The sequence below is a fragment of the Apiospora hydei genome (assembly GCF_038363865.1).
Source record: "Apiospora hydei strain CBS 114990 chromosome Unknown utg000008l_segment0_segment0, whole genome shotgun sequence".
Lineage (NCBI taxonomy): Eukaryota > Fungi > Ascomycota > Sordariomycetes > Amphisphaeriales > Apiosporaceae > Apiospora > Apiospora hydei.
The window spans coordinates 961,480-988,720 of record NW_027117367.1 but is presented as its reverse complement, the minus strand read 5'-3'; the positions used below and the strand labels follow the sequence as shown (position 1 = coordinate 988,720).

The following is a 27,241-nucleotide window of genomic DNA, read 5'->3' as shown; positions in this document are numbered from 1 at the left end:
CCTCTTTTCCAAACTATTATTGTACAATTAGTCGTCCGCCACCGCGCCGTCGACCTATCCCTGTTTGCGAAACCTAGCTGTTCATCCGATCTCGAATTGTCGTACCGTCGTCGATCTCGCCCCCTTTTTTACCCGATCCACCCACCTACATACCGCCATGTCTCCGCATAGAATCGAATTACCCACCCATCCGGCGGCCGCGTCCGGGCCCGGCGCCGTCTCTTACTCCACTCCTAGCTCCAGCAATGGCAAAACCAACGGAGCCGCTACCGATGTCTTCAGCGCTTCCCAGCCCCGCCGCTGGCTGATGGGCGACGAGGCCTTTGAGCGAGTCATGCCTCACCACTCCGGCATGCAGGCACTTTGGGAGTCCAAATGGAAATTCCCCTGCACCAAGTCGCTGTACCCCTTCCACGACGGCGCCTACGAAGACTTTGCGCCCGTGTTCGAGCAGCTCATCGCCGACGATGTCAACGACGGCAACGACCCCGCCTACACCCAGGCCTTCTTCCCTGCCGCCGCTACACTTGAGGAGCAGGCCGACGCCGCTATGAAGGCCGGCAACATGAAAGAAGCATCCGACTTGTACCTCCGTGCCGCATGCGTCCTGCGCATCGCCCGTTTCCCCTACGTCACCGCGTTCCCCGAAGTTAGCTGCCCCGAGAAGTGGCGAGCCTGGGAATGGCAGAAGCGCGTCTACATGAAAGCCGGTTCCTCCTGGGACGAGCCCGTCGTCGAGGTCGACATCCCTCACGTGCACGCCCAGGGCCGCGACCGCGACATCATCCCAGCTTACGTCCGCGTACCTAGCCACGCCGCTACTGAAAAAGACGTGGCGGGCGAGGGCGAGGAGATACAGACGCCCAAGTTCCCTGCCGTCCTTCTCTTCACCGGTCTCGACGGCTACCGCCCCGACAACACAGTCCGCTGCGACGAGTTCCTGGCCCGCGGCTGGGCCGCCGTCGTGGTCGAGATCCCGGGGACCGCTGACTGCCCGGCTGACTCGGCGGACCCGACGTCGCCCGACCGCCTGTGGGACAGCGTCCTGGCCTGGATGGAACAGGACGGCCGCTTCGACATGGGGCGCCTGTTGGTCTGGGGCCTGAGCGCCGGCGGGTACTACGCCGTGCGCATCGCGCACACGCACAAGGACAAGATTCGCGGGTCCGTCGCGCAGGGCGCGGGCGTACACCACTTCTTTGATGCCGACTGGATGGAGCGTGCGGACGGGCACGAATACCCGTTCGTGCTGAGCCCGGCGTTTGCGATGAAGCATGGGTTCGAGAGCGTGGAGACGTATAAGGCGGGGGTGCAGAAGAAGTTCTCGTTGTTGGAGAGTGGGATTATTCAGGGGGGGCTTCTTGTCGACTGTTGCTGGTCAATGTGAGTATTACTTTTCCCCTTTTCCAATGCAGCCACAACGATGACTCAGTTACTAACGAGGAAACATCAGGGCACCCTGGATGGTCTCATGCCGATCGAGGACTCGATGATATTGTTTGAGTACGGATCCCCTAAAGAGGCCCGCTTCTTCTCCAACGCGCTGCATATGGGCTACCCCCTGGCTAATTCGTCGGTATACCCCTGGATGGAGGAGGTGATGGGCTACAAAAGGAATAATTCACTTTGGCGTTACACACATAGCAAAGCAAGGCAAGCAAGCTCGGTTCGATCAGAAGTTTGTAAAACACACTTGGGTTTGGGTTATTGATTTATGATTGGTTCAGCCTTGGGTTCATGGGCTTTTTCTGTATAAGTATTTGAAAGTAGTACGCAATATTTAGCTACGTTACCATTGTTAAAGCCCGCTGCACTGCTATTCGTATTACATTCTGGGCGAGTTATTGGCGTTCGGGGGGCGTTGTTCATTACTACATGAGTGGTAGCCTTGTGGCCAGAGATCAACTGTTAGATGTATAAACAGGGGTTCATAAGACTCGAGCTGTACATTTTATCGCAACGAGTCGCGAGATCCTGCAACAGCAATTGATCTTTCCCTTTCTTCCTATCCAGCATCTATCGCCCCATCCAGCCCCCATCCACGACCAACGTATGCCCACTCACGTACGCCCCCGCCTTGCTGGCCAGATAAACGACGCTCCCCTTGAAGTCGTCGGGGGTGCCCCACCTTCCCGCGGGGATGCGCTCGCTGATGCTCGCGAGCCGCTTCGGGTCCGCGAGCAGGGCCGAGTTCATCTCGGTCTCGATGTAGCCGGGCGCGATGCAGTTGACGGTGACGCCCTTGTCGGTCCAGCCGTTGGCCATGCTCTTGGTGAGCTGCCCGACGGCGCCCTTCGAGGCGGCGTAGGCGGGCACGTTGAGGCCGCCTTGGAAGGTGAGCAGGGAGGCGAAGTTGATGATGCTGCCGCGGCGGGCGGTGGTGGGGGAGGGGGCAAAGAGAGCATGTGGGCGCCGATGTCGCGGCAGAGGGTGAAGACGGAGTTGAGGTTTACTTGCATGACCTGGGGATAGTTAGATTCACGGGGTGGTTCATAAGTAGGTAAGCACTGGCAAGGTTTTTCAAGGTACGGGTTTGGGGAAGTGGTATGAGGCAATCAATAAGGGGCAACGAGTCGGACGCGAGGTTAGAAGCACCACTCTGGCGCGCGACGAAAACGAACCTGATTGAAGTCGCTGTCGGGGAACACCTCGACCGGGTGCCGGATCTGGATCCCGGCGCAGTTGATCAGGATCCGGATCGTGTGGCCGTCGGCCAGGATCTTGGGCACGAGCTTCGCGACATCTTCTTGCGAGGACAGGTCGGCTGTGTAGACGGTCGCTTTGCGGCCGAGGGCCTCGACGGCCTGTTTCGTCTCGGTCGCTGTCGTATTTCTCTGTTGCGACGTTAGGCTCAGTCAGATGAATATGAGGTCATCTATCCCAGAGCATGGCCAGTTCCCCGGACGAATAAAACATAGAAAAGAGTTGTGCTGCTATGTTTGATCCTACCTGGATGAGAATGAGGTCGGCTCCCGCCTCAGCTAGAGCAATGGCACAGGCTTGCCCAATGCCTCTTGTACCACCTGTGACCAGAGCGGTCTCGCCTTGTAGGGAAAACAGAGAGCTCATATTTACGTTTTGAGAAGATCTCGAGACTTGACTGTGATCATATGTACTATGCAAGTGTCGAGGACGATGTTTTCACTAATACCAAGGAAACGGCATCAATTGTAAGAAATGCCCCGCGATTCAAGTTGCCGCGGGGCATGGAGTATTGGAGCTTGCTGTCGGGAACTAACGCTTCTCCAAAATGATGGTCCGCTCGCTTGGCCTGAACCGGCATGCCCAATCCCTGTCGAGGAACCATGCTGGACCAAGTACGTAACCTAGCGACGGGTGACATGCCGATAGCTACGCTCACGAGTCGAATGGTATGTCGCGATAGCTTCCGGTTACTCACCCGTTCTAACATGTTTTCATGAGGGGGCATTGAGGGGAAACTGGGGGAGAGCCTACGGGTAAACAGCGATTTACTGGGTCCACGTGGGGTGGATGCGGTTCAAGCCGAACGACGGCAGCAAACTCGAGAGGACTCGAAACCGGTAATGCTCGCCGAGAGATGCTCCGACGAGCTCGACTGATAGGAGAAAAGGTGACCCGTTTGACGGATTCACGTGGACGACAAGTATATCTCATGTGCCATGCAGGGAGCTAGAGACACTGCTAGCTCTCGTGTTAGGAGTCCCGTCCATCCAGTCCTGGAGCTAGCAGCTGCTCAGATGTACTCCTAGTGCCATTGACTTCGGGATCAAATAGGCTCAAGGGGCAAATACCAATGGGACTACCCAAAGAAGAGGGTATATTCCAAGTAAAGGAAACATTTATTGTGTGTTTGGGCGGCACTTGATATGGACAAGGAATGCAATGGGCTTTGTTTTCGCAGCAGTGTCCCAGCCCACACTGCGAGAATATTGGGGAAGTGTACAAGACCACATTTGGGGTTGGTTTGGGGTAGCGTGCTCCCCCGGCAGGATCAAGGATCGAAGCTGCCAACTTCTGTAAACGTGCCCCACAAACCCCGCGTCGGCGTTGATGCCGCTACTGGGGCCTACAGGGTTACAGCAGTGCAGCAGCAGCCTGTGATCATCGCCCGGTTTTCTCTCCTCGTGGGGTTGTCTGGCCTTTCGAGATCGGAGAACGAACATGGAGGAGCGCTCCAATATTTCCAGTCCTTCTATGGACAATCTCTCGCGTCCTGGGCTGATAGTAACATACCATTTGCCAAGTGCCCTGGGTGTACCTTGTCCATCTTCTCGGAATCACAGAGTCCAGATAAAAAACCACTCTCGAGCTCTGTAATCCCTCGGTTACTTACGGGTTCTCTGAATAAGTGTATCATCAACAAGTCCGCCCTCTTTACCAACTCCAGCAGCAAGCGATGAGCAGCTCAGAAGTTAGGGCGTCAGTCCTCCACGGGGCCAAGGACCTCCGGGTTGTAAGTGTCATCCGTATTTCCCACATGTTCATAGACCCCGATGAAGCGTAAGAGCGCAAACTCACAGTCAACGTCCCGCACAGGAAACCCGAACCCTCCCCGCCCCCTCGGCCACCGAAGTCCAAGTCGCGGTCCAGGCCACCGGCCTCTGCGGCTCGGACCTGCACTACTTCTCGCACTACCGCAACGGCGACATCCTCGTGCGCGAGCCCATGACGCTGGGCCACGAGTCGGCCGGCGTCGTGACGGGCGTCGGCGCCGACGTGAAGCACCTGCAGGCCGGCGACCGCGTCGCGCTCGAGGTCGGATTGCCCTGCGAGGACTGCGCGCTCTGCAAGGAGGGGAGGTACAATATCTGCAAGGGCATGCGGTTTCGCAGCTCGGCCAAGGCGTTTCCGCATTTTCAGGGGACGCTGCAGGAGCGGATCAATCACCCGGCAAAGTGGGTGCATAAGTATGTGGTTCCTCTCGACTTGTCTCTTCCAAGAGATAGAAGATGGGTTGGGCTAATGAGGTTACTGTCAGGTTGCCTGAGAGCGTCACTCTAGAGCAGGGCGCACTGGTCGAGCCCCTATCCGTAGCCATGCACGCGCGCGATCGAGCGCAGCTGAAGCCCGGCTCTACGGTATTAGTGCTCGGAGCCGGCGCCGTCGGTCTACTATGCGCGGCGGCGTGTAAGGCGTCCGGAGCCAAGGCAGTCATCATCGCCGATATCCAGGAAGACCGCGTCAACTTCGCGGTGCAGAACGGCTTCGCCGACGTGGCGATCGTCGTGCCCATGGCGCGACCGCAGACTATCGAAGACAAGTTGGCCTACGCGAAGGAGCTCGCCGCGCGGGTGATATCGTCCAAGGCGGGCGCGGGGGAAGAAGAGGTGGGCGAGGTGGGTGTCACGTTCGAATGCACGGGCGTTGAGTCGTGTATGCAGACGGCTATCTATGTGAGTTCCTCCTACTTGGCTGCCTAGATTGAGAGGCCTCCATATACTGACTGGATACCAGGCGACGCAAGCAGGCGGCAGGATCATGATTATCGGCATGGGCACGCCGATCCAGACGCTGCCCATATCGGCCGCGGCGCTGAGGGAGGTTGATCTCGTGGGCGTGTTCCGATATGCGAACAACTACCCGGAGGTCATTGACATGCTGTCGGCTAAGAATGCTACGCTGCCAGATGTCGCGAAGCTTGTGACGCAGCGATTCGAGGGGTTGGACAAGATCCCGGAGGCTTTTGACATGGCGGGCAAAGTGAAGGATGCGGATGGCAATCTGGTTCTGAAAGTGGTGGTTTCCATGTAGTCAGATCCCAATGCCATGAAGCTCGAAAGTGGCATACTGGATTTGGAATAGACATATTTCAGACGGCTCCTCTCTTCGAGATCGTGACACAGTTTGCGGGGAAATATTGAGATTGTAGTGTGTCACCAAGGCAATGCCTCTTGCGGGCGTGACCTGCAGAGGCGCATGTATGCACGCTGCCGTCGTTGCACCCAACATGATATCAAGCTGGCTGGTGATTGGGGGCAGGCAGGGGCTCCAGGGCTGTGTGGTGCGGGGCTGTGGTTGCTGTCGAAGGACAAGGCAAGACAGCAAGGCGGCGTGGTGCCATATATTCATTACATATACTTCGTAAAACTGTGATATATGCCGGTTGGGTATCTACATATATCTCTGATTGCCTTCTTCGTTGGCTTGTATTTGTTTGACGTTGGTTAAGGCAAGAAGAAGCATGGACCCAGGCACAGCAATCGGGCTCGCGGGGACGGTGTACAAGGTGGTGATTGCGGGGATCGAGTTCGTCGGCGATGCCAAACAGGTCTACGCAAAGGCCGGGACAGACGGCAACCGCGACCTCGATGCTGTAGCACAAGATATCCAGAATGCATCTGCGAGTCTCGAGGAACAGCTAGATCGGACCAAAACACAGGCTGAGAGCTCTGGTAATGAAAGCCAGCTTACTACCGAGGATCAGGTCAGTTGACCATCTCTTTCTTCCCATTTCAATGTGACACGCCGCAGACTCATGGAAGCCTGTGGTTGCTTTCACATGTTGACATAAACGACGTACCCTTAGGAACTTCGCCAATTAGCCATACGAGCATCCAGTGTCGGCAAAGAGCTATCGGAAGCCTTAGGGAAGTCCCAAGTCAGCGAAAAGTCCAAGTTCAAAGCCTTCAAAGCTGTTGTCCGAGGGAACTGGGATGCCGACGACATCAAGAAGATTGAATCCAGGTTGGACAGTATACGGAGCGAATTGCAACTGAGAGTGATTATCAACATCAAGAAGAGCTTGGACGGGCCTCAGAATGAGCCCTACAAGCCAATGCTCACAACGCTGGAGAGCCTCGTCAACCACCAAGCTCAGTCCGGAGAAGACAGGAAACGGATGATGGAGTCACTTTCCAGGACCGAGGAGCTAGCCAATTCCATTAAAGACGACATTCTCGTGTCAAAGCAGCAGATCCTGGCGGAGCTTAGGTCGGCACAGCCTTCGTTTATGGCCAACCACCAGGGACCCGCGAGCGATGACGAGGCGATCAGAAAGAAAGTCGAGGGTTCCATACTGACATCACTCTGGTATCCCGACAGAGACGACCGCGAAGAAAGCATAAGCGAAGTCCATAAGAAGACGTTCGGATGGCTATTTCGAGACCCCGCCACCTCGGACGTCCCCTTCAGCAGTTTGGTCGAATTCCTGAGATCGGACACCGCGACAGCGTATTGGATCACTGGGAAACCTGGGTCTGGCAAGAGTACGGCCATGAAGTTTCTGCTTGATGATCCCAGAACTTACGACCTGCTCCAGCAATGGTCAGGCGGCAAAAGAGTCATCAGGGCCCCGTTCTATTTCTTCTATAACGGCAGTGACATGCAAAAGTCGGAACTAGGGCTACTATCGTCGCTGCTATACACGCTGCTCCGAGAGGAAAGGAAGCTGATACCGATAGCTTTCAAAGGGCGGCTCGAGGCTGCCCTCGGTGGTCAAGTTGTTACCCAAAGACCATCCATCTTCGAAGCTAGAAGGGCTTTAAAGGAGGTCATCCTGCATAGTCCTGACATCTTCTTCTTCCTGGCCGTTGATGGATTGGATGAATTTGACCCACGAGTATCGACGACCGATGTCGTCAGTCTACTACAGCTCACGAAGAGCTTAAGCAGCTTCAGCAATGTAAAGCTGGTCCTATCCAGTCGACCACTCTCTGCTTTCGAACATGGATTCGCAGACTGCCCGTCGTTAGCGATCCACACACTGACCCGAGATGATATCCGGTCATATGTGTTTGACGACCTCCAGTCGCATCCCAGAATGAAGATGCTGTTATCGCGCGACGAGGTTCGAGCCAAACGATTAATCCATTCTATCGGCGATAATTCATCTGGGGTCTTTCTGTGGGTTCGGCTCGTTGTACAGTCTCTTCTGGAAGGCCTGGGAAACTCTGACGGGCTCGAAGAGCTTCAGGCTCGACTCGAGAAACTTCCCACGATTTGCATACACTGTATTCGGTGATGCTGTCAAGGATCCCATCAAACTATGTCCCCCAAACGGCAAAGCTGATCCAAATCGTGGAAAAAGGCACAGAGGGAAAGTTCGAGCTCAGTCTACTGGGTCTTTGGTATGCCGATCAATGGACAGACGAAGACCTTTTTGGTACAGCATCAAATCCGATCAGCCAAGACCAAGTCATTTCTCGCACTGAGGATATGACAGGCCGGCTGAAAAGTAGGTGTCTCGGCTTGATTGAGATACAATCAAGCTCCATCACAGCGCAGGGGCTTTCTGATTGGAAGGTCTATCCCAATAGCGACATCTATGACCCGGCCAACAAGCACCTCAGACTTCATGTTAAGTTTATTCACCGTACCGTCTCCGAATTTATCACGAACGAAGATATTAGAGCCAGATTCGTCGAAATCCCAAGTCTTTCGAATTTCGACCCGAAGGTGGCTTTGGTCCGTTCTGCCATCGCCGTCGTCAAGGAATTTGTCCCTGGCAGACCCTCTGACTGGGCCGTGCTGATAAAGTTGGCTGGCTATGTTAGTAAGCTAGTCCATGACTTTGCCCTGTGGCTCGAAGGACCACCTGTTGATCCCAGTTACCAATTGAAACTACTAAACGAGCTTGATAGTGTCATGTCAGAGCACATGACCAAACAGCTAGCTGCACCCTGGGGCTCTATGGGCCAAGACCATGGAGTTCTGGATGACGAATTGCGTGACGCACATTGGTCGGCTTGGTTAGACAGAGGCCAAGCAGCTTTGAACTACTATATCAACAAGGAACACGTCGCTGCTGATCGTTTCTCCAGGGGCGATGTACCAACGCTCGGCCGACATGCCTCATTTTTGTCCTTCCTTGTAGTACTTGGTGTAGAAGGGCCGCTACAGCAACTGGTCAACATGAATGGGCAGTCAGTACTGCGCAAGGATGGCTTGCCTCTTTTGGGGTATGCGTTGTGTTATTCGTGGCCGTGGTACCCATGGATGGTGTATGTCATCCCCGAGGTCGTGAGGCTTTTGGTTGCCAATGGATGTAGCCCACACGAAGAATTCTGTGGCAGAACTGTTTGGGAATGGTTTATGCGGAGACATCGTGATCGTTCTCCATTCTTTCCATTTGGTGGCCGCCTCGGATTCTTCTTGCCCTTCTGGGTGGGAAACGTGGGAGAGATAGAAGCCATGCTAGAGTTGTTGAGTGCCGGTGCCAACGTCCATGGACGAATCCCGTGGATAGAGCCGGGTTTGTGTCGCAAACCGGCCAAAGACAACGAGGCGCCCCTAGCGAAGACGGTGACGAGCTGCACGCTTCTTTTAGCTGCCCGCCGATCGCATAATCTCACGCGCGAATACCTCGAGACGTTGCCTACGGACAAACCTCTCTTAGCCCGAAAACGACTGCTGGAACGGCTAGTCAAGCTGTTAGAAGACGGAGGGGCCGTTGAACAAGAGTGGGACGACGAGGACAATCTCATTTATCCTCTGTTGCCTACCCAGAAGGAGGCAGCGATAGCAGACGAAAGCCCCGCGAAGGATACGGCGGCTTCCCAGCAGAGTATCTCAACCATGCCCCTGAAGTCTGATGATAAAGCGACGAAGCCAGGTGCCGAGTCGAAGAAACAAGATAGCGGCCCCGTAAAGGAGGAGAAGAACGGGGTAATAGAATCAGCTTCTCGCAGGTTTGAACAGGAGCCCAGTCACGAGACCACTGCCATATCTACGACGAGGAGCAGAGGATCGAGAATTCGTGGAAAGTTCAACAGCTGGATGAAGTCGCTGATGGGAAGATCAAAGGCAGCCTCTTGAGTGGGATCTACTTGTAAATGTTCGAGGACCGGAATGGAGTCCAGGGGATTTCATGGTGAGATCGCCTTCGGTTTATACAGCTCAACTCTTCAGGGGACTCGGGGCATACATAATTGGTGTTTTTACCTGAGAAAATTTGACTATGTCTATATAAACGGCGATCACGGTGCTCCGTTCTTCATCTTCTTGCCCTCTAGCTTATCGGGGAATCCAAAGTTGATGCCAAAGGGAGGGTAGACGTATCTCTTCTTGGCAGTGCCCTCCGTCAAGAGCTTCACCTCGTCGCTGTCCAGATCCACAATCTTGAGGTTCTCCTTAATGCGCGACTCGGTCACCGACTTGGCAAGCACCGTGCTACCCCTCGCGACTGCAGAACACATATCAGATCAGCAACGGTTCATTTGTATCCCGAAACAAACCCAAAATGGAAACAGAGAAGGAAGAATCGGGACCAAACTTACCATGGTAGCTCAGCAAGATCGTGCCCGGACTCACGCCCTTCTTCTCCGCCAACTTAACGACCGGCTCGCTCTGCAGCAGCGGCCCGCCCGTGCTGCCGAGGGGCGAGTACGCCATGACGTGGACGCCCTTGTCCCGGCAGAGGTCGACGACTTCCTGCTGCGGGCACTCCGGGTGGTTCTCGATCTGGTTGACGGCGGGGACGACCGAGGCGTGCTTCAGCAGGTTCTCGAGGTATACCTTGCTGTAATTGCACACGCCCACGGCGCGCGCCTTGCCCGTGGCCGGCAGCGCCTCCATGCGCCTCCACGTCTCGACGTGGTCGTGGTCCCAGAGGATGTCGCGCTCGCCGTTCGCCAGCAGCGGGAACCGGTCCGCGTCGCCGCCGTCGGGGCGCGTGCCGTGCGGGTTCATGCCGATGGCCCAGTGGACGAGGAACAGGTCGACGTAGTCGAGGCCGAGGGCCTGGAGGGACTTGTCGAGGCCGTGCTCGACGCGCGTGGAGTAGGTCGTCCAGAGCTTCGTGACGATGAAGATGTCTTCGCGCTTGATGCCCGACGCGAAGGCGGCGCGTAGGCCTTCGCCGACTTCGGCCTCGTTGCCGTAGCAGTACGCGGCGTCGATCAGCTTGTAGCCGGCTTTCAGGGCTGTTTCGACGGCTTTGGCGACTTGGCCGGGAGGGGCTTGCCAGGTTCCTGTGGGCGGGTGGAGGGGAGCGGATTAGCACATGTATTTCGTGTTCTCTTATACTCGGGGTTCGTTTCTGGGTCCCTCCTTGTTTGGATATTCGTAGAAAGACAGATTGCGGGGCAGACTTACCGAACCCCACGGCTGGCATCTCCTGGCCGGTGTTGAGTTTGAAAGATGTTGGCGCCATGGTGAGTGGTATTACTGATATGGGCTCGGATTCAAATTGGAAACCGTTATAGTCAGGAATAAGGTCAATGTCTGAAAGTAAAAGAAGCCTCTCAAGCTGGAAGTAGTAATACGACAGTTCACGATAACATGCGGCCTATCGGGAGTTATTTATGCAGTATATCAGGCAGAATGAGAGATATGGGTATGATGGTATCCGCCTCCCCGCGATGTCACATCACTAATACCCCGCGGGATACAAGGGCAACATCGGATCCTACTCCGCAGCGCGTGGAGTATCTGCAACTTGGCCAGTTGTTTACGGGAAATTCCAGACGTTCCAGGTTAGGTACAAACCTTTGGCCGTTCTCTGTCCGGCCAAGCCCGGCTACGGGCCCTATGGGAAAGTTGGGGTTGCAAACGACCGCAAGGGTGGCGACTTGTTCACGCATCTGGAAGACAGTCCTCACCAATGGAGGTTGGTACATAATTATACACCAGACCTACATGGCGCCGTCGCGAAGAGTCAATTCTATTCCAGGAAAATTACTCCAGGGTCGTCCAGATGGGAAACAAAAGCAATCGCAGCGACTCTGCCGTTTGTGGAAATTCTGGACGGATGGCGGGGGTGGAGTTGGTGGGGGTTGGAGTTTAGCTTCGGCTTGACATGGACCGAGAGAAAGAAAATATGGGCGGCGGGATCATGAAAGCCTCCATCGACGTTGCATACGCTAGACAGATACTAGTCGCTACGGGTACTACTGTGTAATCCAGGAACGGGAACGGGATGTGATGTAGTTGATATGTAAGTATCTCTTGACGAGGCTGGTTTCAACCCAAGACCAGTTGAGAGTCTGTATAGAAGCAGATATCGGCGTCAGCGAACGGGATATGGCAAGGTGGAAGACTTCCACCTCCATCGGTCACTTCAGGTCCTGGACGGAACTACCCGACGATGGTATATACTATTCACTATTTCTACATCATTGAATTTAACATGGTCATTGCTAAAGTACGTATGTTACATTCCAGTCTGCGGATATTGCTCAATTACTAAAACTGTGATTAAGCACAAGGCTGAACCGAGACCTGCTGTGTCGTTGACTGGAGCCATAAGACTCGACTGACTCCAGGCACTTACATAAACACTATATAGGGTCGTATAATCAGCATCTTGAATAGAAGAATACCCATTTACATAGGGGCAGGAGTGAAAGCAGCTCTCCATCAATATTCATCAAGGAGGGACTGCGTTGAACGACGCTGACTGCCAATGAGTCTGGCCCAGGTCCGTCTTTTCCAATGGCCCAAGAAATAATTTGAGAAGAGCAGACCAAGCACCTAGGCACACAGCACCAACTTCCAAATGTACAAGTTTTGAGCTATCACGAATCGCGAAAGCCCAAAGAGAAGTGCTTGAATATTATACCCGCAAGAGTATTAAGATATTCTTCCGCCGCAAGCTACAGAATTCGGCCAGCTCTGATACGAGTAAGTAACAAGACCAAAGTTGCACGGCAAAAAGCAGGTTGCCTTCAACCTCTCGACTACAATCTTTGACGCCGCTGGGTTATCACTGCAGTAGTACTCGTAAACATAATGAAGCAAGAAAATAGTTATAGTAATATCTGCCTACTTATAACATGTGACGTATCCGCTGGCATTAGAACATCTAATTTTGTCCGGCCCCAGCACCGCTTGGGGATCACTAAAAGGGGACCAGGAAGTAATATACAGAAGTGATGGTACAGACACACACACACACCAACGCCGGTTCGCCGCAGTCTCGTTCTCTTGTTATTCGTGTAGTTCAGTTCCCGTCTATTCGTTCTTTTAACCCGCAATCAGGACCCATAATCTGTGGAACGAAAATCAGTATATCGCCCTTGGCAAGAAGGAAGATAGGGGAAAATGCAAGGCTTACAGGAAAAATATCATCAGCACGCCGAACATCTTGGCGATCAGCCATCGGTTGCTGGAAACTCTCGACCAGTACTTTAGCAGCTCCTTTTGCGCACCTTGGACGTTGTCAACCACGTCTTCGGTGTTGGCGTCTATGCGTTGAATCTGCTCGCTTTGCTCCGACACCATCTGGGCTAGTTGGCCAAAGATGGAGCCCAGCTCGCCAATGGTCCGCTCGATCGCCTCGATCGCCTCGCCTCTTTGCGCGATATACGTGTTCTGTGGTTGCGCCTCCTCCATCATCAGGAGTTGCTGGTCGCCGACGGGGTTCAGAGACAGCGTGTCGCCGCCCGGCGACGGCGTGCCCCTACTCGGCGTGCCGTAAAGCGGCGAGGCGGATTGTTGTATCGCCGGCTGGGCGTGCTGCGCCACCGAAGAGACGAAGTTCTCCGTCCGCGACCGCGAGGCCTGTATGTTCTTGGTGCGGACCTCGAGGACCTCCTTGAAGTTGGCCGAGACGTCGGTCAGCTTGCCCTGCAGCATGAAGACAACGTTCTTGTTGTGCTCGCCGACCTGGTCGCCGCCGGAGCGGGCGGCCGGGTGCTGCTGCCGCGTCAGGTCCTGGAGCCCGTGGATCTGCTGGTTGAGCGAGGAGAGGTCCTGCTTGATGATGAAGGTGAGCTCGTTGATCTCGACGGGCCGGTCGTCGAAGAGCGTCTTGCGCTTCGCCAGCTGCGCCAGCTTCTCGAGCTTGCCCATGGTGCCCGCGATGCCGCGGCCGATGTCCGCCGCCTTGCGCGCGAACTCGGAGCGCCGCGGCCGTTGGCCCGAGGCGTCGCCATTGGCTTCGGCTTTTTGCTGGTCCGTCAGCAGAGATCGGCGCTGCGAGCCGACTTTGGATTGCGCTTGTCGTTTCTGGACTTGGGTCAGGACCGACTTGAACTCGGCGGTCCGGTCTTGGATGGATGCGACAGCCATTTTGTTGGCCGTTGGTGGATGTGTGTCCTCCCAACAAACTTTGGTTCTCTTCCGCCTATTTTTCGCTCTGAATATCGAGCTCAGCAGAATGTCGTCCTTGGGCGTCCGGCGCGATAAAGGATTCCGCAAACGTGAAGGCCGAGAACTAGGTGTATCGGTTTGGCCAGAGAATACGGTACAATCTGGAGAAGCGTGATGGTGGACGAGGTTCGGAGTTAGGGAGTTTATCAGGATCCCGTTGTTGTCGTTGTCGGAGTCGCTGGGCCGAGGAATGGGTTATGACTTAGGATGTGTCGCAGGTCGACGGTTATTACTGGAAGATTGGGGGTATCACGAAAAGAGTCTATGAAGTGAAGTGTCACCTAGACAGGCTGGCAAGCGAAGCGAAATGCGACTGATGGAAGAGTGCTGGGAAACGATGATGGAATTGATGGAGTGTGTGGCATAAGGGTCGTCAACGAATCGCGGTCACTTGAGTGTTCCCAAAGTCAGTGGTTGCGCGGCCAGTGCTCCACTGTAATTCTTTCATTTGGCGGGCTCTGGGCGCTGATTTGCTTCGGTTCGGCCTGCTTCAGAAGCCAAAGGGTTTGGGGAAACGTGTTCGAGACGATCAATCAAAGAAACCCGACCACCACCACCAACCGGCTGACTGGCCACCACAGTGGCTGTGCAAAAGTAAAAGTCGTACAGGGCAAGTGGCTAGAGAACACGAAGAAAAAGGAGACGCTAACTAATTGCCTTCCCCAGATTCGGACTCGACACTCGCTAGGTTATGTAGCATGCATGGATGCATGTAGAGCGCTTGCTTGTATCCATTAGTTACGAACATTGTCTTAGATCTTGACAGTTCCATCGCACCATGTCACTGACCATGTGTCTACAATACGAGGTGACACTCGAAGTCTCAAAGTTGCAGTTGTAGTCAGAATACTCGAACACGGCGAGCGCGCTCTGTTGTGAACTTCAGGATCCAGGTTTATGTATCTGTCTACCTCTAACCTAGCTGGCTGGGAGGTCCCGCAGCTGAAAAGAAAACAATATGCAGGAACAAGCGCCAGATGGTGACGAAGCTAGGGACAAGTTCATATGCTAGCATTGGAATCTGATGCCAGCAGGAAGGAGCCTGGCACTCTACCGTCCTCAAATTTCTGGCCTGGTGGAGAGGGTTGTTTCGTTTCCCGCCGTAGCCGAGTTGACCTACCCGCAGGACATAATGCAGCACCAGCAGACCAGGACTTGCTGACTTGTGCTACGCGAGTGGATGCCATCGGTCATCGCCCGCCCCGATGCAACAGAGGCAGAACAATCGAGAGAGAGAGGCAAGAGGAGCAGAGGAGGCTTTGTTTGTGCTACGTAGTATCTGAGCATCGTCATCACAATGGAGATCAGTTTTTGTCGATCGCTTGGTCTGTGTGCTGGGGAGTTCACGAGATTTTACCAGGAACGAATGCCAACCTGAAGAGGACCGACGTCAGCAAGTATGTGAAGGACTTATGCATTCTAGACAGCACTACTGCCTTGCCGGTTGCAATACGAAATGAACCATCTGAAAACTCGGAAGGGTTGGGGGGGTGCTAGGCTGGACTTCCTCATTACAATTCATCACCTTGGATTTCCCGCCATCACCCGCCCGCTTTTCCCCTTACTGCCTTCAATGTTGCTGCCCACTGTACTGTACTCCCAACTCCGTACTGCGTCTGTCCCTGCCCTACTAGCCAGCCTAGCCGGCCTACTGCACTGCGAATCGAACGGCCTTGAACCATAAAGTGTTTATTGGGACAACTCTGCAGTTCAGCCAACAACCAGCTACGCGCCTTGTCGCAAGCAGCATTCGTTTTCTGCCACCAGCATTTTCGGCCTCGACTTCTGGTCCATGATTTGGTAGCATTATTTCTTGTATATACTGGCATATTCTCCTTGCACCTCTTGACTGGTCGATTCCGTTGCAGCCCTTCCCTGAAAAGGCCATTGTCATATCTGCCCACTCCCGCATCGCCTCCCCTACACGTCATCCCTTGCCCCCCGGCGCTGTCTGTCTCTGGTCTGTCTCTCACTCTATCTCGCTCGCAACCCGCAAGGGTATGCCCTTGAACTGAGCCGCCCGACGACCACGGCCTGGTGACCTCCATCTAACCCAACCCGCTTTTCAATCATCGCGATACGCTGGTGGACCTACCCATTACATTCCATCGCATCCTGTAAACATTGCCTTAAACCTATTGTAGCCTCCTCACCTTTTCCGTGCGGTCGCTCTCTCCACAACCCAACACCTTGCGATAGAACCGGTTTGCGACTCGGTCCTAACCGCCCGCCACCTCACAACTCATCCCGTTCGACGGCTCGGCATGTTGTCGCAATAAACTGCGTCCCTGTTTCTTTTAATGGTGAAGAATCGTTACAATGGACGGCACTTATGGCAATGTATACCACCAAGGCCGGACTGCCTCGCCAATGTGAGCACTAACCGGCCTCGAGCCAACCCTTTCGTAAAGTTCATACATAAACTGCTACCTACAGTAGACGGCCGTTGACAGTTGATTTTTTTAAATAGGACACCTAGCACTCCGAGCGCTTATCAGACCAACATCAACCGTACCAAGACGAGGAAATGGGTAGAGGCCAAGGTCCAAAGCTACGATGGCGATGATTGGGGCGACGATTACGACGATGAAGAGCCGGAAGAACCGCCCCCTCCGTCCAAACCGACGGGTCTTCGACAGCCGGGTCAAGGCGCTTCCGAGAGCACACCGGTGACGTCGCCTTATGGTCAGACGCCGACTCCTCATACCATAGGTCCCCGCGCCATGCCGATGCCGAGCCACGTTAGAAAGGCCTCGACTGGTCTAAGGACACCGAGCGGCGCCCCTCAGCTGCACGTCCAGACACAGCAACATCAGACCGATTTCCCAAATGAGCAACATTACACTTCCAGTTCGGCCGACACTAGTAGTTTGCCTTCCATCGCCAACTCATTCCCTCAGCCACCGGGCATGTCTCGCCAGAACCCCCCAAACGCGACTTACTCAGCCCGGGCAGAGCAGCCAGGACCTGTGATGTCTCCTACGGCCCAAACCCGTGGTCGAGCAACTTCTTCTAGCCAGGCATCTGGTAGTCCGGCAACCGCACGTTTCCCCCGCGCAAGAGCAGTATGAGCCGACAAGATATGCCCGACCCTGCCGATATATCGAGGCCTCGATCAGGTTCCCGGCCGGGCTCAAGCTCGGGCTCGGGCTCGGCGCGGCCATGGATGGACGAGAGGACGAATTCTCCGGGCCAGGCAGCCAATACGTCGGGGAAGCCATTGCCATTTGTACGGCCGGCGGATATTTATCGTCGCATGGAGGAAGAGAAACAGAGAACGTCTTTGGACTCCAGCAGGCCAAGCATGGACAGTAATGACGGCAATGCCATGCGATCTCCCACCGGTGAACGACGCCGACCAAGTTTCGAGAGGGACGACCCCCTATCCGATGCTTCACGAGGATTGAAGACAACCTTGGCGCCGGTGGCAGAGAGGAGGAGCGAGTACGGAATGGATCGTTTGATGTCCGGCCCGAACAACGATACAGCAGATACATCTCGTGCTTTGAGCCCCACGGGTGGCGCCAAGGGGGATTACATAACCGAAGAACAGTCGCGCCTGAACAAGCTAGAACTTCAGAGTTCGCGGCGTCTCTCAGTCAGCCCCCAGCTGCCGGACCTGACACGCATGTCGGGGTTTGGAGAAGACTTCTTCGGAGCCTCTCACTCTGCCGCAACTACCGAAGAACAGCCCCAATATTTCGCTGCGGACCCCGATCCAATTACTGGGCCTCGTGGACTTTCCACCACTGAGACTTCTGCCTCCGACCAGCCTCATAGGGCTCCCAGTCTTATCGAAGGCCCAGCTCTCGCAGCCAGTCGGGACACTGAGGACCCGACAACGCAGCGAGCACCAAACTTCCCCGCAGAAGCCAATACTGCATCAACCTCTGGTGGTTTCGGCGGAACACATAATCAAACGGCTTCAGGTACGCCTAAAGCGCCGAGGCCATCAATTCCTGGAGGCTGGGTTTCCGAAACAACAAATATAGGGTCAGAAGCCCCGACGCCAATGGAAACCCCCGATTTTCGAACGAGACAGTTGTCCCCGCCACAGGAAGAAGTCTCGCCAGTTGCCGAGTCTGCAGAGGATCTGTTGCCAACGACGGCAGTCAAGCAGGCTCAGCCTGTCGATGCTACCCCCAAGATGACTCCCCAGCATGATGGATTTGGAGGCGCAACGGGCAAACATGATCAGGACGTTGCTGAAGAGGTCGCCCCTACCGGGCCCCCGTCCCATGCTACTCCTATGTCGCTGCCTCCTCTACAAACAAGTGCTCCTGAAGCTTTATCGGGTATACAACGAGAAAACACTTCAAACTCGGCGAGTACAACTTCGCAGCCAGAGCCGTCTCCTTCTCAGTTTATCCCAACAGCCCCTCTCAATCCTCGACGCGGCGAGACGGCAGAAGGCGAATTTGCTCCCACCATGCCTCCGCGGAACTTAACAATGAGTTCCATCGAGACAGCTTCGCCCAACGAGAACGACCGGCTAAGAGACGACATCATGAAGTCTTTGAACGCGACTCCAATCCATTCCACAGGTGCCGGCGGCTTGCTCGGACCAAGCTCTGGCTCATTGGATAGTAATACTCTAACAAGAGAAAGCACGTACTTGTCCGGAGTGTACGACGATTATTTAGGTCCCGCAGAGGACAAGTCGTTACATGAGACTGGGCAGTCAATGAAAGATGCCGACAACAATAACCAGTCGCGATATCAGCTGCCGTCGCAGATCAAACCCGAGTCCTCCCCAACGAACCACAATCAAATACTACTAGAGCGCCAACTTTTAAGCGACGATTCTCGTGGGAAGGGGGCCCCGAAGAAGTTTCTGTAAGTCCCACTACGGATACCAACGCTCCATTATTTGGTGCAGACACGTCACAGGATCCAGCGAAATCATCCACCTCTTCGCCATCTGCCCCGACAGCGCCGACTCCGGCAGTACATATCGATGCAGACAATGACGGGACTGTGTCTCATCAGGTCTCCTTGGTCAGCAGCCGTGGCCCTGAGGGACTAGGAATCGCTGGACTTGAGCCGCCATCACCCGTGTCGATCATTTCAAACCGTCGAAGAAGTCTAGCTTCACCAGGAATGGACAACACCAAGCGTTTGTCGCTCGCTGATGAGAAGTCGCTTATGGAAGAGGCATCTCAACCCCCGAGTCCACCGCATGCTCAGCATCCTGCCCTTTCCCAGGTACCAGCGGCTGAAGGGCCAACGGACGAGGATACAGCTGCGCCGCCGGCTGCCTCGGGCCCAACGTCTCTCAATCAACCCAAGATAATGGCTTGGAGGGAGATCCTCAGCCTCCCGACGCTTCCCATGCGAGCAGAGAAGTTTGAAGAGGCAAGGGGGCAGTACGCAGAGATGGATTCCGGCCTGTCAAATTGGTTGCTGCATATGCAGGATCAAGCAAACGGGGTAAATGCGGCAGGGTCCGAGACGGACCTTGCGCTGGCAGGTTTGTCGGGCCCAGGGCAAAGCCCGACTTCAGCGGGTGGACCGGCATCCGCGCATCAACCGTATTACCAGCAGTACCTCAACGCGAGCAACCCCAACGTTACGTCCGCTTCACAGCAAGGCCTAGGCCGACAGCCGAGCGGGTCCATTGGACAACAATTCGGCGCATCGCACAACCAAGTAGGGACCAAGGGCAAGGAGCTACTCCAAGCAGCAGCCGGCTTTGCCAACAAAGGGACCAGAACGGGTATCAAGTCAGGAATGAAATTGTTCAACAAGGGCAAGAGCAGATTTCGAGCGGGAACTACTGGCGGTGGTGATAAGGTATTTCAATGATTGTTTCTTCTTTTCATATGGAGATCCCACCTATACCTACCTGGTATTCCGAGTGTAGCATTACACATCTGGCCTGCATGGGGTGCATAGTCTTCTCTTCTTTTTTCTTCTCTTTTTTTTTCTTTCCCTTGCACCTTCTACCCCCACTATGGATCCTCTGCTGGCCACCACCCCGAAACTTCTTCTATTTGTACGTACCGATAGAAGCTACCACGTGGGTGAGAGTCAGCATGCAGCCGGGCTTACTTAATCTCACTCCGCCACGAGCGAAGAGGCGGACCGAAGATGCCTGCTTATGGCGAAGCTTACATACGTACACACATCTGCACGGCTGGCTGGTTGCTTACCTTGGGGGCCAAGGGCTGAGGTGCCGACCACGCGCTGTGCCGTGTTTCTATTCAGGAGTTTAGAATCTCATCTCGATGATCGCGGGGAGGCTCCCTGCAAGTGTATGCGCGAGTGAGGAAGCGATAGAGAGCGAAAGAGAAAGCGAAATAAGAGATGAGCGAGGGAGGCAGCAACAGAGAACAAGAGAAATACTTAAGTATGTATTGGCCTAACTAGAGCTGGTGGATGGACGGTTGAGATTGTGTGTACGAATACAAACAAAAAAACATCCCCAAAGCAGAATGGAAGTCAGCCATGGCTACTCCTAGACTTGGCAATCTTACACCTCTTCGCTTCCGCTACCTCGAATCTGGTTGCATGACATGCACACGCTAACAAGGCCATCCATCATCCACCGGACGATCCCTCCAATTCCCAATTCCCCAGTCCTCTTCCTCCTAATAAGTCCCAAGTGGTATTATGTTATACATGAGAAGATCTACCTACCTGGTGTGTGCCCGAGCCCGAGCTGACAGACAAACGGTGCCATGTTTGTACATGTCCTACACCCAATCTTTTACTTTTTTTCTCCCCTTGTTCGCTTCTTTCCTTTCCAGGCGGTCCCCCCCCCACTCGTGCTGCATGCTCTCGGCAGCAATTAGCATTTGAACTACAGCGACCAAGTGGCTACTCGCTTCAAATTGGCAATGCCTGTCCAAATCAAAGGACGCGATTCAAGACACTGGGGTTTTATTAATAGACACACGCTGGGCCTGGTTGTTGACATATTTTTGATGGATCTAGGCTTTGCAGGCGTCGGGCCAGGCACTCGACACCCCGCCCACCCAGCCTTCGACAGCGGTACCCAGAAAACGAAATGAGCACCGTACCTCCTCGGGCTTTAGCGTCTGGAGATGGCGCAGGGAATCGTCCTCGCAATTGAACCCTACCAGTACCACCGCCGGTACCACGGCTGCCCCCAGTAGTACACGCCTTCATTGGCGACCGCGCCGCTTGCATGCAGATGCAGATGCACCACGACTTGGTCATGGTGCGCAGCAGGATCAGCAGCAACGGCAGCAGCAGCAACATCAGCCAACTGCTGCACCACTGCAGCAAGGCGGCCGTCATACTCATTCTCGTTCCCTGCCACTGCTGCTCCAGCCGCACAAGTCGACCCCAACAACCGCAGTGGTACCGTCAGCAGTAGCAGCGGCAGCACCGTCAGCAGCTAGGGCCAACGGCAAGACTCGCCCGGCTAGGAACTCCCAGTTCTCACTTCCTTTTCTGTCTAGCATCTCACCGTTCAAGTCATTCAGCCGTAGCAACCAATCTTCTCCCTGGCAGCCGCCATCGTCAGTGACACCTGAAGCCGGTATATTGTCTGCGCCAGGAGTTATTTCTGAGAGCGACAATCGCGACCGGGCCGCTGCTGGCAACGACAAAGCCTGCGTACAGCAAGCGCCTCTCAATTCGTCGGGCCACCCGCTAGGCTCCATAGCGGCCCCGACCGCCGCCGCCGACGCTGCACCCTCTTTACCTTCTTCCTCAAGCCCAGCCTTTCGCGGTTGGGACAAACGCGTCTACGAGTCTGACTCGCATCTCCCTCAATTGGCACCACCTGCCCCCATCAGCAAATTCCAACCCACCTGGGACTCCTCCACGGGAACTCCTCTGCTCGAAGAAGAGGGTTTCGATCTCGACCCGCCCTTCGCAGGTGGTCATCGGCCTGGTCAGTCCCCCCTTCCCTCCGGTCACGCCCGCCAACTTTAACTCCTTTGCTCCGCATCTAACCATTGCTCCTATGAAGTCACAGACCGCATAATTGGGTCCAAGTAACATCGCCGACAGAAACTCTCCTTCGTCGCGCACCCGCCTCGGCTACTGCCGAACGAACGACCCACGCCGGACCCGAGAGCATGGCCGCCCCTATGGCTGCTACCTTCGCCGCCGACCCGCAACACCCTGCTGCTGATCCTTACATCCAACAACCGCCGTACCAACATCATCAGCAGCAACAGCAACAGCAACAGCAGTCACGGCAATCCCCAGCGCCCCCATCACGACAGACATCTTTCGGGCTCCCTTCTATTCCTCGCACAACATCCTTCGGCTGGGGCAGCAAGAAAAGTTCGACTGAGGACGACCGAAGAGGCCCGTCACCTGGCGGTTGCTCAGACGAAAGGAGCCCACCGCCTCCGCCGATAGACCCCGATACATCGGGTGAAGAGGACGCCTTTTCTCCAGACTCGCGTGGCGCCTCGCCCATCGATAACATCCCCCAGTCAGCCCCAGGGCAGCAACCGTATTACGGCCATATTTCGGCTCGAGCACCATCTTCTCCTTCGAAGCCCCCTGCCTCAATGTCGCACCACATTGCGGGTCAGCTCGCCCCCAACAGCCCGGTTGCGAATGGGTATGGCCCTGGGCCCTTTCAGCACGCTGTCAATGGCTCCGATGGCTCTGTATTAAATGCAAGTCGCAACTCGCCGCACATGCCAAGCGGTTCTCAGCACCCGGCCATGGGCCGAGGCAGTCCTTCGTTGAGCCAACCTGGCCAGATGCCCCGGCAAACGACGTCACCTTTGATGCAAGGTCAACCGTTTATGTCGTCTCTGAAGCCCGGAGGGGTCTCCACGGGGAACCCAGTCAATCAGCTTCCGCCATCGCCGAGGTGGAACCTTCAGGAGTCCCAGCTAACTGAGCCTCTCGCCCCAAGAAAGACGCATAGCCCTCAACCTCGGTATGATCCTTCTCTTGATAAGGAAACGGGTGTGAGGTCTCATGTGAGTAGTGCCCCGTCGCAACCGCCTCAGCGGATGAGAAACAGTGGTCTGCCGCCGGTTGCTGCCCAGAAATACCCGGGGCTCTTTCCGGCTGGCGCCTCCAACCACCCGCCAATCCAATTTTCACAAGCACCCCGGCAGGACCAGATCCAAGCCACATCAGGCCCTCGGCAAGATGCAATTGCCTTTTCAAAGCCTATTGCTAATGAGTTCCAGCCGGGTGACTATAACGATCTCAGGCGCAGCCCAAGTCTCTCGAAGGAAATAGGCGGCAAGTTCAATGGGCGAGGCAGCACCGACGGGGCTGCTGGATCGATCCGGAGTGATGATGTTTCTGAAAATAGTGATGTGGTAGGATTCGATCCTAGTGAGCAAGCTAGACGAGTATCTATGCAGAGTCCGCAGAACCCTCCTGCAATGAACGGCAACCAGCCTCATTCGCACCCGATGCAGCACTTCCGAAGCGTTAGCGAGCATGTAGGAGGACCTGATGGTGGATCACACGAGGAGAAGAAGAAGAAGCCCTTCTTTGGTGGGGTTAAGAAGCCGCAGTCTTCGTTCAGTGTCGTCAACTCTGATCCTTTCAGCACGAAGAATGATCCGCAGCCCGGCAAAGCGCATGGCCGTGGTGGTGCTAGGAAAAGGTTGTCAGAACTCAAGGATATATTCAAAAACAATGGACACGACGAAGATCAACTAGCAAACCCCAGTGCCCCTCAAGCTCAAGCTCAGGCTGGCCGACCCTCGATGTCTGACCCCCCTCGACCTCAAGAGGGCGCTCAGATGCCTTTGTTGCATCAACAACCAGGTCGCCCTGGTCAGCCGGGCCCCGGTCCTGGCCCTGGACCTTCACAACTTGGTCCCGGGGGAAGACAGAGTATGCAAGAACCTGCACGTCAACCAGCTGGAGGAATGCAACATGGTTCTATGCAGCCGCCAAACAACGTGGATGAGAGCTTGAAGAAACCTTCTGGCGGGTTCCTCGGTCTGTTCAATAATCGACCAGGCTCAAGATCAACACATGGCCCACCGGCACTTGCAGGACAGCCCATGCCTCCGCAGGGCCAGTCACCGCCGCAACCTGGCCAGCAGCAGTCCCGCCCGGGTCAGATGCCACAGCCTGTACAAGGGCCCACTTTCGATACCATGATGACGGGTGCTGGGCAGTTTAGATCTCCGCAGCAGCAGTCCAGTCCTCCCCTGGGCGGCCGGAACTCGCAGGGGTTTGTCCAGATGCCTGTGCAAGCGGGCCAGCGCCCAAAGATGATCACCATCCCGGGCGGAAGCGGGCAGGGCTCACCTAATCGGACTCGGGCATCTACTCTACCGGGTCCAGAGGGTGCTATGAATACCCAGCAGCCCCAGCAAGGTGTTGTTGCGCCGAACCGACAAGGTGCCGTATTGCCACAGCAGCAAGCATCACGAGACGACCGGCCTAACCTTCCCTCGCAGAGGAACTCATTCGCCCAAGACCGTCCAGACGAGGGCGAACTGCAACGACCTTCAGGTGATAACGAGGCTAGCAACACATCAGTGAACGGGTCGTCCCACGATACGAGTGGAACGGCCTCCCCGCCTCTTTCACGGAAGTCTTCTCATGAGAGAATAAGTATCGGCGGCGCATCTATGGTACCGCGTAACTCGCCGGCCAGGAAGCCAGTTGGTTCTGGTCCATCGAGACAAGATCGAGACTTCTCTTTCTCATCGGCCAACCCGCCTACTGTCGTCACTACGCAGAATGCGGTTCCGACGGCTCCAACTTCTAGGCTTCATCATGTCAAGTCGGACTCCTCTGTCAATATAGAGCCCGTGGAGGATCATCCGGCTCTGAACGACCAGCCGTCGCTGACACACATTGGAGAGAGGGGCGTATTCGGACATGGACGTCATCCATCGATACCCACCCCCTCTGTCTTGTCAGTTGCGCATACCCAGTCGCCGATAAGCCAAGATGGCCATTCTCAGCAACAGCTTTCGCCCAAACCCTCGACTGGCTTCAACGTGCATGCACCAAATGCGGCTGCTCCGGCGGACAGACAACAACCCACCGGTCCTCCTCGTGGCAGTTCTCCTGGTCTTGCTCCGCCGCCAAACCCACACGCCCAGACCTGGGGCCCTCAAACCCCGTCGCGACCTGGAACCACGCAGGGCTCTGCGCCTCAGCAGCAGAACCCACAGCAAATACAGAACCAGTTGAGGACCCAGACAGGTCCTGCTCCTAGTCCAGGCCTCGAGCCCCCCAAGCCAGAGCATCAGAAGAGTACGATGTCGAAGTTCTTCGGCGGTTCCAAGAAACAGCAGGCGGCTCTTCAGCCCTCGAATTCTTCGGCACAGTCCAAGGAGAGCACCAAGGACAAGTTGAAGAGCGTGTTCAAGCGGAGCTCCAAGGTCCCAGAGCCGAATCAACAGCAGCAGCAACGTCCTCAAGGTCCACAGCAGCAAGTGCCTATGCATATGATGCAGGGTGGTCGTGGTGCGCCGGGCCAGCCTATGCCGATGGGAATGCAACGTCCTCCCATGGGACCCAACGGTTCTCCTCAGGGGCCATTCCCCGGGCCTGGCCAAGCCCCCGGGCCCATGCAAGCTGGCCAGGGCCGTGGACAGATGCCGCCAATGCAGGCTGGGCGAGGAATGTTTCTTCCTGGCCAGATTCCTCCTCAAATGCTTCAGCAAATGCAATTGCAGGCCGGTCGCGGACAACAAATGCCTCCCCACATGATGGCTGGAATGCTCGCGGGCCGGGGCCAAGCACCACCGCAGCAGCCAATGGCTGGTGGCCGGGGCCAGGAACCTCAGTACGCCCAAGTTCCCATTCCTCAAGGGTACCAGCCTGTGCATGGCTACGGTAACACTGGTGGGACGGCTTTCTCGCCGCATATGTACGGCCAGCAGTTCCAAGGGTACCCGGGACCTATGCAGCAGCAGCAGCAGCAGCAGCAATTTGGTCCAAGCCCTTCCAACTCGCCGCCCCCGGTCCAGTCGCCATTTGGCCCGGCTCAGCCGCAGTTCCAAGGCGGTATGCCGATGGGTATGGCTCAAGGCCCTCCCCAACAGCAGTTCGCCCAAGCTCAGGGATTCCCTCAGGGTCGGCCTCAACTTAGTCCACACCACTCCCAGAGTCCTCCGCCGCAGCAGCCAATGATGCACACCCCGCCACCGCAAGGTCAACAACTCGGAGGGCCGCCTGCGGATAACCAACGTCGGATGATATCGCCGGAGAGCTCGCAAGACCTGGCTCCAGCAGACCCTTCGTCGCGCGTCAGCAGCATGTCGCCCCAGAATGACGGCGGTATGCCCAAGCCAAACTTGCAGCATATTGCCACGACTCTGAATGCGCCCCAGCAGTCTCAGCAGCAGCAACAGCAGCAGCAACAGCAGCAACCAAATCCTCATATCCAGCATCCGGGCTCACCTCAGAACTACCCCCTGCCTGATTCGGCTGCTACTTTCTCTCCTGTTAACCCTGCTGCCGGTCATCTCCCGAATCCGCCTGCTCCTGCAGCCGAGTCCGTGCATGGGTCAGAGCCTGCTACAGAAAGAGGGAATGTCAGTGACATCAGCCACACGCCTTCACCTCGAAGTGGTGTAAATGGTCCGGGTGTCGCCATGACTCACAATATTCCACTCGCCGAAGACCGTACGCAAAGCGCCTCGCTAAGCCCGGACCCATCTCGAGCTCCTCACCACCAGGTGTCTAATCCCATGATGAACATCAACGTCGGCAAAGCCAATAGCCAGTCGTCTGACATGGAGGATATATACGACGCTACGCCCCGCAAAATGCGATCCCCCACTGAAGAGGTTCCTGGACCTCAGCAGCATCCTGACAGCAACAACCACGCGGGGGTTATCGGTGCTTCAGCTATGGGAGGCGCTGCTCTCGGCATCACTGCTGGGGCTGCGGCGCAGGGTGATATGGCGCACAATGGTAGCTACTTCGTGCAGCCGCCGAACGGTGGAAACTATGATGTCGCAGCTGGTGGCACGCCGTCTATTGCCACAGAGAGCTCGACCCCGGCAGCCCCTGGGGATTATCCTGCTACGCCCTACGACCAGTCGGGCGCGCAGCAGCAGCAGCAGCCACAGTCAGCGGCACCTGCGGAGCCTGAGGAGAAGATCCTTGTTGACCAACCTGTCGAGTTGGCTGCTGCTCCGGATGACCTGGATGACGGTATTCCCGTTATGAGCGCCACGTCGTACCCCGGACAAGAATGGAACCCGTACGGGTATGGCGAGTTTGGCGACTTTGAGGGTTAACCGATTGACCTTGTTGACTTTTCATTTCGGTCGATGCGATACGATCTCTAATCACG

General features: G+C 55.6%; 8 protein-coding genes across 8 annotated transcripts; 5 read left to right on the top strand and 3 right to left on the bottom strand.

The window, feature by feature from the left end:
• Positions 1–157: 157 nt before the first annotated feature.
• Positions 158–1,686, top strand: PG997_010879 (uncharacterized protein; the record flags this gene model as incomplete). Its single annotated transcript, XM_066815194.1, has 3 exons — positions 158–1,363; positions 1,454–1,597; positions 1,654–1,686. 3 exons carry the CDS (start codon positions 158–160, stop codon positions 1,684–1,686), a joined length of 1,383 nt encoding a protein of 460 aa, XP_066664484.1.
• A 330-nt stretch (positions 1,687–2,016) lies between these two features.
• On the bottom strand, positions 2,017–3,069 carry PG997_010878 (uncharacterized protein; the record flags this gene model as incomplete). Its single annotated transcript, XM_066815193.1, has 4 exons — positions 2,017–2,362; positions 2,404–2,462; positions 2,622–2,834; positions 2,950–3,069. 4 exons carry the CDS (start codon positions 3,067–3,069, stop codon positions 2,017–2,019), a joined length of 738 nt encoding a protein of 245 aa, XP_066664483.1.
• A 1,309-nt stretch (positions 3,070–4,378) lies between these two features.
• On the top strand, positions 4,379–5,733 carry PG997_010877 (sorbitol dehydrogenase; the record flags this gene model as incomplete). The annotated part of the gene is made up of 4 exons (XM_066815192.1): positions 4,379–4,435; positions 4,519–4,889; positions 4,961–5,375; positions 5,437–5,733. 4 exons carry the CDS (start codon positions 4,379–4,381, stop codon positions 5,731–5,733), a joined length of 1,140 nt encoding a protein of 379 aa, XP_066664482.1.
• A 430-nt stretch (positions 5,734–6,163) lies between these two features.
• On the top strand, positions 6,164–7,942 carry PG997_010876 (uncharacterized protein; the record flags this gene model as incomplete). The annotated part of the gene is made up of 2 exons (XM_066815191.1): positions 6,164–6,406; positions 6,509–7,942. The coding sequence occupies 2 exons, from the start codon at positions 6,164–6,166 to the stop codon at positions 7,940–7,942; spliced, it is 1,677 nt and encodes a 558-aa protein (XP_066664481.1).
• Positions 7,943–9,111: 1,169 nt separating this feature from the next.
• On the top strand, positions 9,112–9,752 carry PG997_010875 (uncharacterized protein; the record flags this gene model as incomplete). Its single annotated transcript, XM_066815190.1, has 2 exons — positions 9,112–9,585; positions 9,627–9,752. The coding sequence occupies 2 exons, from the start codon at positions 9,112–9,114 to the stop codon at positions 9,750–9,752; spliced, it is 600 nt and encodes a 199-aa protein (XP_066664480.1).
• Positions 9,753–9,896: 144 nt separating this feature from the next.
• PG997_010874 (uncharacterized protein) lies at positions 9,897–11,071 on the bottom strand (the record flags this gene model as incomplete). Its single annotated transcript, XM_066815189.1, has 3 exons — positions 9,897–10,102; positions 10,197–10,889; positions 11,014–11,071. The coding sequence occupies 3 exons, from the start codon at positions 11,069–11,071 to the stop codon at positions 9,897–9,899; spliced, it is 957 nt and encodes a 318-aa protein (XP_066664479.1).
• A 1,811-nt stretch (positions 11,072–12,882) lies between these two features.
• Positions 12,883–13,929, bottom strand: PG997_010873 (SNARE domain-containing protein; the record flags this gene model as incomplete). Its single annotated transcript, XM_066815188.1, has 2 exons — positions 12,883–12,907; positions 12,974–13,929. The coding sequence occupies 2 exons, from the start codon at positions 13,927–13,929 to the stop codon at positions 12,883–12,885; spliced, it is 981 nt and encodes a 326-aa protein (XP_066664478.1).
• Positions 13,930–16,329: 2,400 nt separating this feature from the next.
• PG997_010872 (uncharacterized protein) lies at positions 16,330–27,185 on the top strand (the record flags this gene model as incomplete). Its single annotated transcript, XM_066815187.1, has 7 exons — positions 16,330–16,382; positions 16,490–17,037; positions 17,091–18,596; positions 18,722–18,846; positions 18,901–19,803; positions 20,947–21,874; positions 21,994–27,185. The coding sequence occupies 7 exons, from the start codon at positions 16,330–16,332 to the stop codon at positions 27,183–27,185; spliced, it is 9,255 nt and encodes a 3,084-aa protein (XP_066664477.1).
• Positions 27,186–27,241: the final 56 nt, after the last annotated feature.